General features: G+C 38.1%; 1 protein-coding gene across 4 annotated transcripts in view; it reads left to right on the plus strand.

Moving 5' to 3' along the window:
• The window catches only part of TRIP11 (thyroid hormone receptor interactor 11), a 71,697-nt gene that overhangs the window by 6,664 nt on the left and 49,129 nt on the right, over positions 1 to 15,904 (plus strand). For 2 of the 4 annotated variants that reach the window (XR_004184804.1, XM_021941479.2), the window contains exons 2-5: positions 866 to 927; positions 7,139 to 7,249; positions 10,714 to 10,992; positions 14,931 to 14,999. Coding sequence is in view for 2 of the 4 variants with exons in the window: in XM_021941479.2 (XP_021797171.2) it covers positions 866 to 927; positions 7,139 to 7,249; positions 10,714 to 10,992; positions 14,931 to 14,999 (521 nt within the window). In the remaining 2 variants the exon portion in view is untranslated. Of the gene's footprint in view, positions 1 to 865; positions 928 to 7,138; positions 7,250 to 10,713; positions 10,993 to 14,930; positions 15,000 to 15,493; positions 15,535 to 15,904 lie in introns of those variants that run through there. The other 2 variants (XM_021941480.2, XM_021941481.2) reach the window with 2 other exon arrangements.

A 15,904-nucleotide genomic window follows, 5' to 3' on the forward strand; every position in this document is an offset into this window, starting at 1 on the left:
ATGCATTTCGAGGAAGTCACTTCTCTTCTAACTACAAGCAGCCAGAAAAAGCAGACAGTAAAACACATACAGAGGGGGTGCTCGGGCACAAAAGGAGGTGGGGGGAAGTGTCTTGGATAACTGCCAAACTTCACTCTCATACAATGGGCCCCACTAAAGCAGTGGGCCTTAATAAGCACTTTCATTTCCCTTCAGGTGCACTAAAATAGGGAAGCTAAAGCAGATTCAGGGGGTATGCCTGCAACTCCAGAAAAAATGGAACAAACACACAACTCTCCCTCCCAGATAAGCACTACAAAAAAACACAGAGGCAGTCTAAGCCTCTAATACACTCTCCCACCCTAAATCCTTAAAAACTCTTAGTCTGGAAGAGAGTGTGCCTCTAACCTAACTCAGCCAAATGCCCCTCTCAGGTTTGTTTTCTCTAAAATAAACCTGTCTTAACTGGCAAGCCACCCTTTGTGTTTGTCTCCTCTTTCTTTAATTCTTACAGTTAGAAATAAGGCCTGAAGCCCCAGTTGAATAAGTTTCATCTAAAATTATAGCAGCATAAGCCCACAGAGAAATAGTTTTAATTTCTAAAGCTTAATTTCCCACAGCAAAATTTTAATGAACATTTCTAAGGGGTAAAGGTAGACATCCTAAGATAGAGGGTGTAGGCAAAAAGAATGACTTTTATGACAATGAAGAACATTAGTGTCAGTGAAAAGTTGTTATGGAAATAAAGTAATTTTTTTCTTCTGAATCCTCTCATATCAGCCTACTATTCTGTGTAAACTCAGTGAAATATATTTTCCTGAAAATACCTGTTTATCACTTCATATGGTATTGATTAAATATTCAATATTTGATATTTCTCTTGTAGCAGAATTACCTGATTCTAGAACAAAGGAAATTGAAGCCATTCATGCAATCTTGAGATCAGAGGTAAGGAAAATCAAAGACTACTTCGATTTTTCTTTTTCAAAGTCATGAAAGTTACACAAACATTATTTTGATCCTTTCTTTTTAAATGTACTGCTTAGCACTTTTTTTTCTTTTCTTGTTTAATCTCGATTGTTTTTTGAGCTTTTATCAACCTCTGTAGATGAAAAATGTATTTACCTGGTACTGCAGTTTGCTATTCTTTAATATTTCCATCTCTATTTCTGTATAAGTAGGAAAACTGCCAAATGTAGAAATAATAGTATCAATAATTTATCATAATCCGGGGTTTACTGTGTTCTAACAGCGTACTAAATTGCAGAGGTACATTTATTTAAGAATAATTTTTTTTTTTTTTTGAGATGGAGTCTCACTCTGTCACCCAGGCTGGAGTGCAGTGGCACCATCTTGGCTCACTACAACCTCCACCTCCTGGGTTCAAGCAATTTCTCTGCCTCAGCCCCCTGAGTAGCTGGGATTATAGAACTGTTACCACACCCGGCTAATTTTGTATTTTCACCATATTGGCCAGGCTGGTCTCAAACTTCTGACCTTGTGATTCACACGCCTTACCCTCCCAAAGTGCTGGGATTACAGACGTGAGCCACCGCGCCTGACTAAGTATAATATTAAGAATGCAATTCTGTTTAACCTGGAGCTTTTTAAACACTAAAATGATAATAATATTTGGATACAAAGAAGTTAAGAATATAGGAATAGCAGCCAGGCACAGTGGCTCATGTCTGTAATCCCCACATTTTGGGAAGCCAAGGCAGGTGGATCACTTGAGGTCAGGAGTTCGAGACAAGCTTGGCCAACATAGTGAAACCCCATCTCTGACTAAAAATAAAAAAAATTAGCCAGATGTGGTGGCGCACACCTATAATCCCAGCTACCCAGGAGGCTTAAGGCAGGAGAATTGCTGGAAACTGGGAGGCGCAGGTTGCATTGAGCCGAGATCATACCACTGCATTCCAGCATGAGTGACAGAGAAAAACTCCATCCAAAAAAAGAAAAAAAGATATAGGAATAGCAAATTAATTTTACTGTTTTATTCATTATTAGTGTCTAGACTAGGTACAGTGGCTCATGCCTGTAATCTCAGCACTTTGGGAGGTGGAGGTGGGAGGATGGCTTGAGGCCTAGAGTTTGAGACTGGTTACAAAAAATAAAGATAAAAAAATTAGCCAAGGTATAGTGGTGGGTGTCTGTAGTCCCTGCTACTCGGGAGGCTGAGGTGGGAGGATTACCTGATCTTAGGGCCCAGAAAGTCAAGGCTGCGGTGAACTGTGATCCTGCCATTGTACTCCAGCCTGGGCGACAGAGTAAGACCTTGTATCAAAAAAAGAAAAAGACATTTTAATAATTTAAATACAGCAAATCCAAATTTTTATGTAATTTTTTTCTGGTTTTGAAACCTTAAAGACTCAAAATAACCAATGTTCTTTGAATTCAGTTAACTGCTTTTTAACCTTTAATTGCATAACATGGAATATCTTTATCTCATAAAATAAAATATTGATTCCAAATTTCAGTTACCTCCCTAATAGATTTCAGGATATTACTACTTCTAGTTATTTTTGTTGTGGTGGTTGTTTTGAGACAGGGTCTTGCTTTTTTGCCCAGGCTGGAGTGCAGTGGCGCAATCATAGTTCACTGCAACCTTAAACTTCTGGGCTCAACCGATCCTTCTGCTTCAGCCTCTTGAAGAGCTGGGACCACAGGCATGCGACACCACACCCAGCTAATTTTTAAAATTTTTTTGTAATAGGCTGGGCACGGTGGCTCATGCCTATAATCCCAGCACTTTGGGAGGCTGAGGTGGTCAGATCACTTGAGGTCAGCTTGGTCAACATGGTGAAACCCCGTCTCTACTAAAAATACAAAAATTAGCTAGATATGGTGGCGGGCGCCTGTAATCCCAGCTACTTGGGAGGCTGAGGCAGGAGAATCACTTGAACCCAGGAGGCAGAGGTTGCAGTGAGCCGAGACCACACCACTGCACTCCAGCCTAAGCAATACTCCGTCTCCAATAAATAAGTAAGTAAATAAATAAATAAATTTTTTTGTGGAGACCATGTCTTGTTCTGTTGACCAGGCTGGTCTCAAACTCCTGGCTTCAAGCAGTCTTTCCACCTTGGCCTCTGAAAGTGCTGGGATTACAGGCATGAGCCACCATGCCCAGCCTGGTTCTTGATTGTGTCATTAAAACGAATACTTTTGAAAATTGTAATGGCTCATGATTTTATTGAAGAGATAATGGCTGTCATCTTTGCTCCATAATTACAAAGCATGTTTATTCTTAGATTTATAAATGCCAATTAGAATGGTCAGTCCACTGAGCTTTTTTCATTTCTGTGTCATCTGTTTCCTCCCAGTTGCTTTTGTATACACACCTGCCTTTAGCCTTCTACATATGAACATATCAAGTAAATGTTGGTGTACAAATATACATGATGAAAGAACACTGTCACATGGACAGGCGCGGTGGCTCACGCCTGTAATCCCAGCACTTTGGGAGGCTGAGGCGGGTGGATCACGTGAGTTGGAGACCAGCTTGACCAACATGGAGATACCCCGTCTCTACTAAAAGTACAGAATTCGCTGGGTGTGGTGGCACATGCCTGTAATCTCAGCTGCTGGGGAGGCTGAGGCAGGAGAATCATTGAACCTGGGAGGTGGAGGTTGCAGTGAACCAAGATCCCGCCATTGCACTCCAGCCTGGGCAACAAGAGCGAGACTCAGTTTCAAAATAAATAAATAATACTGTCACATACCTGCTTAGCAAAATGAAATGGTATAGGTCCTTGTCACAAAACAATGCAGAGTAAAGTATTTTCCTGTTGAATGATGTGAAAGCCATATTTCTTTTTTGTTCTTAGAAATATATTGTTCACTCATCAATTCTTGACTTTCAGAAAATTCATCCAGGATATTGCCATCTGAAGATTTGTATAAGATTTCACTTCTACAGTCCATTTCACCGTAACCATTAGACTCTAGGATGCTGCTCTCTGTCTCTTTGCATTCATCTTCTGAGTTGTCTGATAATTGTGAAATGTTTACCTTTGTCAGTTCTCTTCTCTTCATCAAATAATTAAAAATTCTGAGTTTTTAGCTGTCTTCAATGAAAGAGACAAAAAAACAACTGCAAAAAGTGGTGTCTGTAGACAGCTGTTTTCTTTTAAAAAGTTGATATAGGCCACGTGTGGTGGCTCATGCCTGTAATCCCAGCACTTTGGGAGGCTGAGGCGGGCGGATCACGAGGTCAAGAGTTTGAGACCAGCCTGACCAACGTGGTGAAACCCCATCTGTACAAAAAATACAAAAGTTAGCCAGGAGTGGTGGTGTGTACCTGTAATCCCAGCTATTCAGGAGGCTGAGGCAGGAGAATCGCTTGAACCTGGGAGGCGGAGGTTGCAGTGAGCTGAGATTGTACCACTCCACTCCAGCCCGGTTGCAGTGTGCTGAGATTGTGCCAGTACATTCCAGCCTGGGCGACAGAGTGAGACTCTGTCTCAAAAAAAAAAAAAAAAAAAAGATGTAATACTTTGGGCAATGCCGTCAGAAAACTGGTTATTTTACCATTGTATCATTCTCCTAGGTGATTTCATAGGTTTTCCGTTTTCTTATTGTCATTTTTAAAATAGTTGGGAATAAGTTTTTAAATGTTTTTTTAAAATTGCCGTGATAGTAAAAGAGCAAAATGTTTTAAGATACAGAAAATACAAGTTGATTATGATCTCATTATTTTTGTTAGATTTATAAAAGGATCCACGGTATCCTTATGGTAATTGTAAGATAGAATGTTTTATTCTGTTTTTGAAAATAGGTAAATTTTCTCTTTGTTGGTAGACCTCTCAGAAAGAATAAGTTTTACAAATAGTTAGGACTACCTAAAAAAGAAATTAAAGTGATTTGTGTGGACCCTAATGGTGTAACCAAGGATTAAGTAGGACAGAATATTTTAAGATATGAGTGTCCTATGGACTCCACAGCAGAAATGTAGTCAGAGTTTAGAGGGACTGCAGCTAGACCTGGAGGCCATCAGGAGTCTGTCTCTCTTTTCATTTGTACTGTCTTGTCTTCTTTCCATGCATTTATTCTTTTCTCCTTTTAGACCAGCCCCCTCTGTTCCATATTCCATATAATAGAAAATATTATCTCTGGCAACTCTCTTCATATTTTATGGATTCAGCCACATGAAGAGAAACTGTCCTTCATTTGCTCTCTCAGCCTTTCTTTTTCTTTTGAGACAGGGTCTTGCTCTGTCACCCAAGTTGGAGTGCAGTGGTGTGATCATGGCTTCCCGCAGCCATGACCTCTCAGGCTCAAGCAGTCTTCCCTCATCAGCCTCCTGAGTAGCTGGGACTATGGGTGCAAGCCAACACACCCAGCTAATTTTTCTATTTGTAGTTTTTGTTCCTTATGTTGCCCAGGCTGGTCTTGAATGCCTGGGCTCCAGTGATCCTCCTGCCTCAGCCTCCCTAAGTGCTGAGATTACAGGCATGAGCTACCGTGCCTAGCCTTTTCTCAATCTTTCTGACTCTCATATGGCTATGGAGATGAGGGCAGACAACCAAGTAGATACTGACCATATTCAAAGTTTTAAAGTTCTGTTTATTAATCAGAGTTAAATAAATAGCCTTAGGTATTTTTGTGTGGAAAAAAACCCTGAAGTGATCTTTTATAACCAGGGTTTGACTTCAGTATATTATATTGCTAAGTTATATATGGTGTTTTTCTTATTAACAGCTTACAGAAAATCATGCAAAGGCAGCCAATAGAATAGAAAGTAATCAGCTGTTGTGACCATTGGTCCTGTTTCTTACTACTAGTTCTTCCAGATAATTAAGGTCTGTGTTAGATTTCTGGGGATAGAGTCCCAAACTAGGATTTGTGGATTTTGTAATTATTCCTTTGATTATTCCATTGATTTTCTCTGTGAATTTATGTAATCTTCCTGGATCATTATTTTCATATCTGTTGACATCAGAAGTTCCTAGAATCTAAGAAGAAAACAAATAACATCCCCAAAGTGAAAAAGTCTTCACCTTTTAGCAAGAGCTTTCTTTCTCACCATCAGTCTCCTTTTTCTCATTCATTGTTGTTAAACTGTGTTTTTGGGTATATTAGTAGAATGCTTAGTAAATTGTTATCTGCAGTGATTTGTAAATTCTTTTTTGTAGATAGTTTTAGTGTCCATTTCTCTTGCCCCATTATATTCTTCTTATTTCATTCAAATAAGGAATGATAAAAGGTTAAGATAATTTAATATTTAGGTACATACAATTTGAGTAATTTTTTTCATGTTTTTCAACATCTTAAAAGACAGTGTGTGATGTCTAGATTCATTGAATTAGGCTATTTTGTATACTTTGAACTTTTTTCAAGCAGTTCTAGTAGTGGTTTTCAAATTGGATTTTTCAGAGGTCCTTCAGGGACTCTGAAGGACAAGCAAACGATGTGAGATTTTAGCTCCTCCCTGTACTTCACCCAGAAGGATTTCTTTTAAAAAAAGTTCTGTTTGGGGAGAAAACAAAAACTCAAAACATGTAATCCATGTATTTACTAGATATGTATTGACTACTGTATGCTAGAACTGGGTAGACAAAGTTGGGGAAACATTGATTAGTGGCCTTAACAGAAAATCAATCTGAGCAAAATGTTACTATTTCACTGTTTGGTTTAGAATTATGCATATTCTATATAAACATGGTCAGTGTATTTTTTTTTTCTTTTTTTTTTTTGAGACGGAGTCTCGCTCTGTCACCAGGCTGGAAGGCAGTGGCATGATCTCGGCTTACTGCAACCTCTGCCTCCCAGGTTCAAGCAATTCCCCTGCCTCAGCCTCCTGAGTTGCTGGGATTATAGGTGCGCACTACCATGCCCGGCTAATTTTTTTTTGTATTTTAGTAGAGATGGGGGTTTCACCATGTTGGCCAGGATGGTCTCGATTTCCTGACCTCATGATCTGCCTGCCTTGGCCTCCCGAAGTGCTGGGATTGCAGGCGTGAGGCACCGTGCCCGGCTGGTCAGTGCATTTTTAACTTTAATTTAAAAGCATATTTTGAAGTCCAGAATTCTGTCTGAGACCTTTTATATTTGACATTTTTTTGGGGGGAAGCAGTACGTTTTTCATAAAGCCATGCACAAAACTAATTACATGTTTTACTTGCAGTCTTTTTGTTGAAAATACTTTTTTTTTTTCTAGAATGAAAGGCTTAAGAAACTTTGTACTGATCTAGAAGAGAAACATGAAGCATCAGAGATTCAAATAAAGCAGCAGTCTACAAGTTATCGAAATCAACTGCAACAAAAAGAGGTAAATGTGATCACAGTTACTTCATACGTACTTCACTATAATGTAGTTAGGTATGTTTTTAGAGTTAGAATATAAATCGAGGTGTATTCAGATCTACAAAAATATTGAAAAAGTGATGAATTTAATAATTTTCGACTCAGTTTGATATCCCTTATTTAATAAGAACTTTATAAGGTTTTCTATTAAGTTTACATTATATAAACCAACCTGTGTGAAGTATAATTTTTTCTTTCCAAAAGGAGAAAAAGTTTTTGTATAAAATATCTTTAGGCATCTGTTGCTTATAATTTCTGATTTTATGAAGCCTAATGTTTGTTGTATTGGCATGTGCTTGATTTTCCATGGAAAAACAATATTAAATATAATTTATGTATAATTGCTTTATAAATGTTTTTGGGTTTTTTTAGTTTGAAATGGCTGCTTTGGAATTTATTTATCTTTGCTTTACAGTGCTGGTAGTAGATATTATATAATTTAACGTTACTCTGAATCCTTAAAATACAGTCTGTGTCCTCATGTGTTGTGCTGTTACTGAATTCTCCTTAGTGTTTAGTACGTGAGTGGCCCCGAATAAATACTTACATTGAATTGACCTGTTTCCTGTTTTATTATCCAGATCATTTGGATGTTTTTTAGTTTGTTGACTAAATGTTCATTTCTACCATAACTTTATATTTGGGTTTTTAAGATTTAGGTGTCATGCTTTCTAGTTTCTTTAGTGACATGCTAAGATGAAAGATAAAAGTATAGCACGTTAAAGATATACATAGGTTTTGAGAGTAGTGCTTAAATTTCCAATTTGTTGGAAAGTGATAATTTCATAAGATACAATAAAAAATGAATTACTATAAAAATAAAGTGAATACTAAAAAAAGCAAAGTTGCAAGTTCAATTAATTTTTTTTTTTTTTTTTTGATGAGACAGAGTCTTACTCTGTCACCCAGGCTGAAGTGCAGTGGTGCGATCTCGGCTCACTGCAACTTCTGCATCCCGGTTCAAGCAGTTCTCGTGCCTCAGCCTCCCGAGTAGCTGGGATTACAGGCATGCACTACCACGCCTGGCTAATTTTTGAATTTTTATTAGAGATTGGGTTTCACCACATTGGCCAGGCTAGTCTCAAACTCCTGACCTCAGGTGGCCTCCTAAAGTGCTGAGATTACAGGCATGAGCCACCGTGCCTGTCCACAAGTTCAAAGTAAAGTTACAAACCTACTTTTTTATTTTTCTCGATTCCCTGTCTCTACTAATAATACAAACATTAGCCGGGCATGGTGGCATATGCCTGTAGTCTCAGCTACTCGAGAGGCTGAAATAGAAGAATTGCTTGAACCTGGGAGGTGGTGGTTGCAGTGAGCTGAGATCGCGCCACTGCACTCTAGCCTGGGTGACAGAGCGAGACTCCATCTCAAAAAAAAAAAAAAAAAGATTCAGTAGATATAAAATTACTACCAAATTGCTTTAAAAGTCTTAAATCTACCTCTTCACATTGCTATACGTGCTCTGAACTGGTAGTGAACATTCACTGCATTCATCCGTGGACCACGTTTTGAGTAGCATTGAGTTGTAAATATTATGATAGAATAGTAGTTCCTCCTACCCAGGGGTTTACAGCTGTATCATTATGACACTTTAAAAGCATATACATGTCTACACCACCTAGGAGATTCTAAGTTAGTGTATTGGAAAGAGGCCCTGGTACAGGTTGAGCATTCCTACCAAAATTCGAAATGCTCCAAAATCCAACACTTTGGGTGCCAGTGTGATGCCACAAGTGGAAAATTCCACACATAAGTATTGAACACAAGCTTTGTTTTATGCACAAAATTGTTAAAAGCGTTTTATAAAATTACTTTCACACCTTATACTGTGGGTATAAGGTGTATATGAAACATAAATGAATTTTGTGTTTAGACGTGGGTCCCATCCCCAGGATATCGCATTATATTTATGAGAATGTTCTCAAATTGGAAAATACCTGAAATGTGAAACGATTCTAGTCCCGAGCATTCGGATAAGGATACTCAACCTGTATTGGTCATTTTCAAAAGATCCATAGGTGATTCTGATGCTTACCTCACAGTTGAAAACACTGGTGTGGGAAATTTTGGTATTTTCTACTTAACTATCGATGTTAGAGGGCACATTAAGCATTCAGGTTTGGAAGCATCTGTTATTATAGCTTGCACTTGTGTAACTCTACAAGTTGATATAAATACCATGTAATGATAGTTTTTTAAATATCATAGATACTTTGAAAAAGATGTGGATTTTAGTACTTTTTACAAGGATGAAAGATATGATTATATAGCTCTGTTATTTCCTGAATCTATGTGTGGGCCTCATTGTGATGTTCATGTTCTCCAAGATGTAATTTATTTCATGTCATTTGTGGGAAAATGAATGAAATTTGCACACTACTATAGATTTCCATTCGAGAAGGGGCTCCAATATGAAAAACTTGTTTGTTATGGCATACGACATAAATGTGTTTGGTTTTTGTCTACTTGCTTAACTTTATGCATATAGAAATACCTTACTTGTTGACTGTCTTCCCAATATCAAATTTTCCTCAGTTGTGGCAGTGTCTTCTGGACTACTTTGACTACTTTACAGAAAACTTATTTCAGTTCTGTCTATGTTGTTTGATTTTGTGTTTTGAATAATCTTTTACAAGAATGGATGTAGCATTTTGGTAGGTCCGTGTTTATAATTTTTTTTGCACTAAGACTTACCTGCCTTCAGTCAAAACTCTGCTGGTAATTTCAGAACTTGTATACTGTTCTCTTCCTAAATAGGTCAGATTTTCACTGGCTCCTCTTTGCCAAAGCTAGAGCTAAGACCTCTTTCAGTATATTATTTCTTTTTAAGATTCATGGGCTAATAACAACCATGGGCTCACTGTTTCACTGTTTTCTTATCTAAAAAGATTGGATTTATAAATCAAAGCATTCTTCCAGCTGTGCTGTGCAGGCCAGTACAAAGTTACCTCTGATTCATGGTGCATTTTAAGCCTACATCCAGCCATAATCAGTTACACAACACTCTTGTAACAGAAGATATTCTAAGAAAATTTCCAGTGTATAGACTGACACAGCTTTCATTTTCGCATCATTTAAGATTTGGTAATCACAAACAGAACCTTAAGAAATTGCCTATACTACTTCACACAGAGAAGATAGCAAACCCGTGTTTAACTGAGAAATTCATTCTTTTATTAACGTACAAAATTCTGATATTTCTACTATTTGTAACATTATTTATGCCTTAATTGTGAGTGTGTTTTAAATAAAAATGTTATAGTTAGAATTTTTTTTTTTTTTTTATAAAGACTTAGATTCAGTTAATAGAGGACCATCATTGGATAATCTTAAATTATTATATTGTGTCTTTTAATACAAATCTATGAAAGGTCAATATGATTGTTTTAAAGTACCTTTTCTAAAACATGGATTATAAATATATAGGTAGAAATCAGCCATCTTAAAGCCAGACAGATTGCACTCCAGGATCAGTTGCTGAAACTGCAGTCAGCTACTCATTCAGTACCTTCAGGAGCTGGTGGTGTACCAGCAACCACTGCATCATCTTCATTCGCTTACGGGATTAGTCATCATCCTTCAACTTTCCATGATGATGACATGGACTTTGGTGATATAATTTCGTCCCAGCAAGAAATAAACCGACTCTCAAGCGAAGTTTCAAGACTTGAGTCTGAAGTTGGCCATTGGAGGCATATTGTTCAGGTAGATAAAAATTTTTTAGAGTTTTTGAAAACTTTGAGTAAAATTACAGGTGTAATATAAAAAGCTGTATGTAGAGCTTTTGATATCAGAAAGAACCCTGGACTAGGAAATAGAAAACCTGTATTCTAATTCCGTCAGTGACTTTCTTTTTGTGTGTGTTTTTATTTTTTTTATTTTTTTATTTTTTTGAGACAGAATCTTGCTCTGTCTCCCAGGCTAGAGGACAGATCTTATGGCACGATCTTGGCTCACTGCAGCCTCCGCCTCCTGGGTTCCAGCGATTCTCCTGCCTCAGCCTCCTGGGTAGGTGGGATTACAGGAGCACACCACTATGCCTAGTTTTTTTATCTTTAGTAGAGATGGGGTTTCACCATTTTGGCCAGGCTAGTCTCAAACTCCTGACCTCAGGTGATCTGCCCACCTCAGCCTCCTAAAGTGTTGGGATAACAGGTGTGAGCCACTGCACCTGACCTCTGCCAGTGACTTTCTTTCTTTCTTTCTTTCTTTCTTTTTTTTTTTTTAAACAGAGTCTTACTCTGTCACCCAGGCTGGAATACAGTGGCACAGTATTGGCTCACTGCAACCTCCGCCTCCTGGGTTCAAATGAACCCTGTCTCAGCCTCCCAAGTAGCTGGGATTACAGGTGCGTGCCACCATGCCTGGCTAATTTTTGTATTTTTAGTAGAGACGGGGTTTCACTATGTTGGTCAGGCTGGTCTTGAACTCCTGACCTTGTGATCCTCGTGATCCGCCCGCCTCGGCCTCCCAAGTGCTGGGATTACAGGCGTGAGCCACTGCGCCTGGCCTCTGCTGGTGCCTTTCTAATTGATTTTGGTCATGTCATCTTTCTCTCCCAGTCTCAGTTTCCCTTTCTGTACACTATTTGGAAAAAAAATTAAAGCAACAGATCCTTTTTTTTTTTTTTTAAATAAAACATTATGAGAGGAAAAAAAATTGGGTTGCTGTGGTTGAACCAAGAACCTTATCTTCTGGAGTTCCTGAGACTCCTCTGGTGGAAACACCGGGACTCTGAAACACCGTGTTTGAAACCGCTTGCTTGGATGTTGTCTGAGGTTTCTGTTAGCTCTAGTTACATGTAAAATGAAAATCCGGCATTTGATGTTATAAAATATGATAAACTATTTTGTCTTTTTTCTCATGCACTAGAAATTAATTCTTTGTTATTTGGGGCTGTAAACTTCCTTCCAAGGAACCCTTTTTTGTCTTACATATTAGATTTTATACAGGATGAATATCTCTTATCCAAAATACTTGAGACTAGAGGTGTTTCAGATTTTGAATTTTGGAATCTTTTCTTGTTCTTTCTTTTTTGTTTTTTGTTTTTCTTTGAGACAGGGTCTCAGTCTGTTGCCCAGGCTGCAGTGCAGTGGCACCATCTCGGCTCACTGCACCCTCTGCCTCTCGGGTTCAAGCAATTCTCCTGCCTCAGCCTCCTGAGTAGCTGGGATTACAGGCGCCCACCACCATGCCCAATTAAAATTATCTCCTTCTTTCACAAGTTGCTAGACATTCTCAGTACCCCAAATAAGCCTTAGAGAGGATGATCTGTTTGTCCATCTTATCTCCAAAAAGCAGTAGTTCTAAATGTTTTTTTATACTTTTAGTAGAGATGGGGTTTCACCATGTTACCCAGGCTGGTCTCAAACTCTTGACCTCAGGCCGCCCAAAGTGTTGGGATTACAGCGTGAGCCACTTTGCCCGGCCAGATTTTGGAATATTTTCATAAACATAATGAGATATCTTGAGGATGGGACCCACGTCCAAACATGGAATTCATTTATGTTACATATAAACTTTATACCCATAGGTACTTATGAAGGTAATTTTATACAATATTTTAAATAATAATATATAATTTGTGCATGAACCAAAATTTGCATTAATTACTTACGTGTGGAATTTTCCACTTGTGGCTTCATGTTGGCACTCAAATGTTTCAGATTTTGGAGCATTTCAGATTTTGGATTTTTGGATTAGGGATTCTCAACCTGTATACTATGGAAATTGTCAGTAGACATGAGACCTGGAGTAAACTGAAACATTGTTCATTTAGATTTAATTTCATCAATGTAAGGAAACAAATTATATGAGTAAAGAGATTATTTTTTGTGTTTTTGTGAATGTAATCTAGTTATGTAAAGGAGAAATCTTCCCAATTAAAATTATCTCCTTCTTTCACAAGTTGCTAGACATTCTCAGTACCCAAAATAAGCCTTAGAGAGGATGATCTGTTTGTCCATCTCATCTCCAAAAAGCAGTAGTTCTTAAACTTTGTGTGTATAAGAACTGACCTGGGGAACTTGGCAGTATTGGAGATCTTCTGTAGTACCTTCAGAGATACCAATTTGTTAGCCAGTTTTAGGGCCTTAAACTGTATTTAAACAAATAGCCCTGGTGATTCTGATAACCTGAGGAACATATTTTAAGAAACATTGGTTAGGGTAAGATTTCATAGGGAAGAGAATGGTTTTTGGTGTGTTCACTTCAATGTATCTTAAATGCCTACTCCATGACAGACCTGTACTCGACTATAAAGGTAAAAAAGGTGTACTTGGGACCTTTCAGAGGACTTAATTTTCTAGCAAGACATAATAAAATTAACATTTGCAGTACAGTTTATAAGATGCTTCCGTATGTATTATCACAGTAGATTATTATGTTAATAACTATGAGATGTATTTGTTACCTGTAGTTTATAGATAAGGAAACGGAAAGGGTTTTTTGTTTTTGTTTTTGTTTTTTTTGAGATGGAGTCTCACTCTGTTGCCAGGTTGGAGTGCAGTGGCGTGATCTCATCTTACTACAACCTCTGCCTCCCAGGTTCAAGCGATTCTCCTGCCTCAGCCTCCCAAGTAGCTAGGACTACAGGCGCCCGCCACCACTCCCAGCTAATTTTTTTTTGTATTTTTAGTAGAGACAGGATTTCACTATGTTGGCCAGGATGGTCTTGATCTCTTCCCCTCATGATCCACCCACCTTGGCCTCCCAAAGTGTTGGGATTACAAGTGTGAGCCACCGTGCTCAGCCCTAAGAAACTAAAAGTTTAAGTCATACCATCCATTGCCACGGTGGTTAAGTTATGATTCAAACACACGTGTTTTGACTAAATCCTGTATTTTTTCTATTATACTTTATTCTTTCTTTCAGTCCTAGAGTAGCTTTTGGTTCATTAAGATGCTATATAGTAATATTAATAAAGATAAATGAACAACATACAGCTTTGAATGAGAAGAATCCAAAGGTTGTTTTATTTATTTGTTAAAACAAAGGTTATTCTCTATTGGGTAGAGATCTTCTGGGTAAAATCATTTGATTTTGCCAGGCATGGTGGTTCATGTCTAATCCCAGCACTTTGGGAGGCCAAGGCAGGAGGATTGCTTGCAGCCAGGAGCTCGAGACCAGTCTGTGCAACATAGTGAGACCCTGTCTCTACAAAAAAAAAAAATTAGCTAGGAATGCTGGCATGTGCTTGTAGTCCCAGCTACTTGGAAGGCTGAGGTGGAAGGATTGCTTGAACCCAGGAGGTGGAGGCTGCAGTGAGCCATGATCACACCACTGCATTCTAGCCTGAGTGACAGAGAAAGACCCTGTCTCAAAATATAAAGAAAGAAAAAAGAAATTTCCTTTTAGAAAGCTGCTCAATTATCTTTACCCTTACATTTTGTCAAGCTAAGTAAAATATGCTATAAATTTTTCTACCTTAACTTAGTTATTTTGTAAAATTGTTGTCCCCCCATTAGTTAATAAATTCTTAAATATGACATCTTTTATTTATTGTGTATTATTCACTATTCTTTAATCAGAATCTGTGAAAATCCCCCTTTTTAAAAAACTATCTTATAATGAAGTTAGTTTGTGGCTTTCTGGTGACAAGAAAATCAGTATAATTATTTACTAATTCTCTTTTTCTGATCTAGATTTCCAAAGCACAAGGAACACATAACTCTGATCAAAGTGAAATATGTAAACTACAAAATATCATTAAGGTAAGTCAAATTGTTGATTGATGGTGGGAGTTATGCATCTAAATCTGCTTATAAAAGCATAGGCCTGAATTAGTAAAGGTCTCAGTTATAAAAGTCGTTATCATTCTATAGATTATGATACTTCTTTTTCTTTTAGAGAGAGGGTCTCACTGTGTCACCCCGACTGGAGTGCAGTGGCATGATCAGGTCACTACAGCCTCATACTCCTGGGTTCAGGTGATCCTCCTGCCTTAGCTTCCCATGTAACTGGGACTACAGGCACACATGCCACCATGCCTGGCTAATTTTTTTCTGATTTTTTTCTATAGATGGGGCTTGCTAATGGTGCCCAGGCTGGTCTCAAACTTCTAGCCTCAAGCCATCCTCCTGCTTCAGCCTCCCAAAACTGGGATTCCAGGCATGAGCCAATGGGCCTGGCCCATTTTTAAAAAATTTTGTTGATCTTCTTTATTATTTATGGCAAGTAAAGTATATAAAAATCTCTGTCTTTCCAGAATCATTTGGTTTTGAACATTTATTACGGAGCTTATCTTTCGTAAGTCTCTATACTCTATTGTATCTTGTAAAACTGTCTTTATTAAAACATAATTGCAGGCTTGCTGAAGTTTCAAGGTTTAGGGTTAAAGGATATGGACAAAATAAAATACTAATATCATGCATTGGAAATACTTATTTTACCTTAGCGGTAGAATTTTGCTAATTCATGTCATTTATTATTTCTTTTTTTTTTTTTGAGACAAAGTCTCGCTCTGTTGCCCAGGCTAGAGTGCAGGGCAGTGGCGCAATCTCAGCTCACTGCAAGCTCCACCTCCTGGGTTCACGCCATTCTCCTGCTTCAGTCTCCCAAGTAGCTGGGACTACAGGCGCCCACCACCACGCCTGGCTAATTTTTTGTATTTTTAATA

Source organism: Papio anubis, chromosome 7, assembly GCF_008728515.1.
Source record: "Papio anubis isolate 15944 chromosome 7, Panubis1.0, whole genome shotgun sequence".
NCBI classification, from domain to species: domain Eukaryota; kingdom Metazoa; phylum Chordata; class Mammalia; order Primates; family Cercopithecidae; genus Papio; species Papio anubis.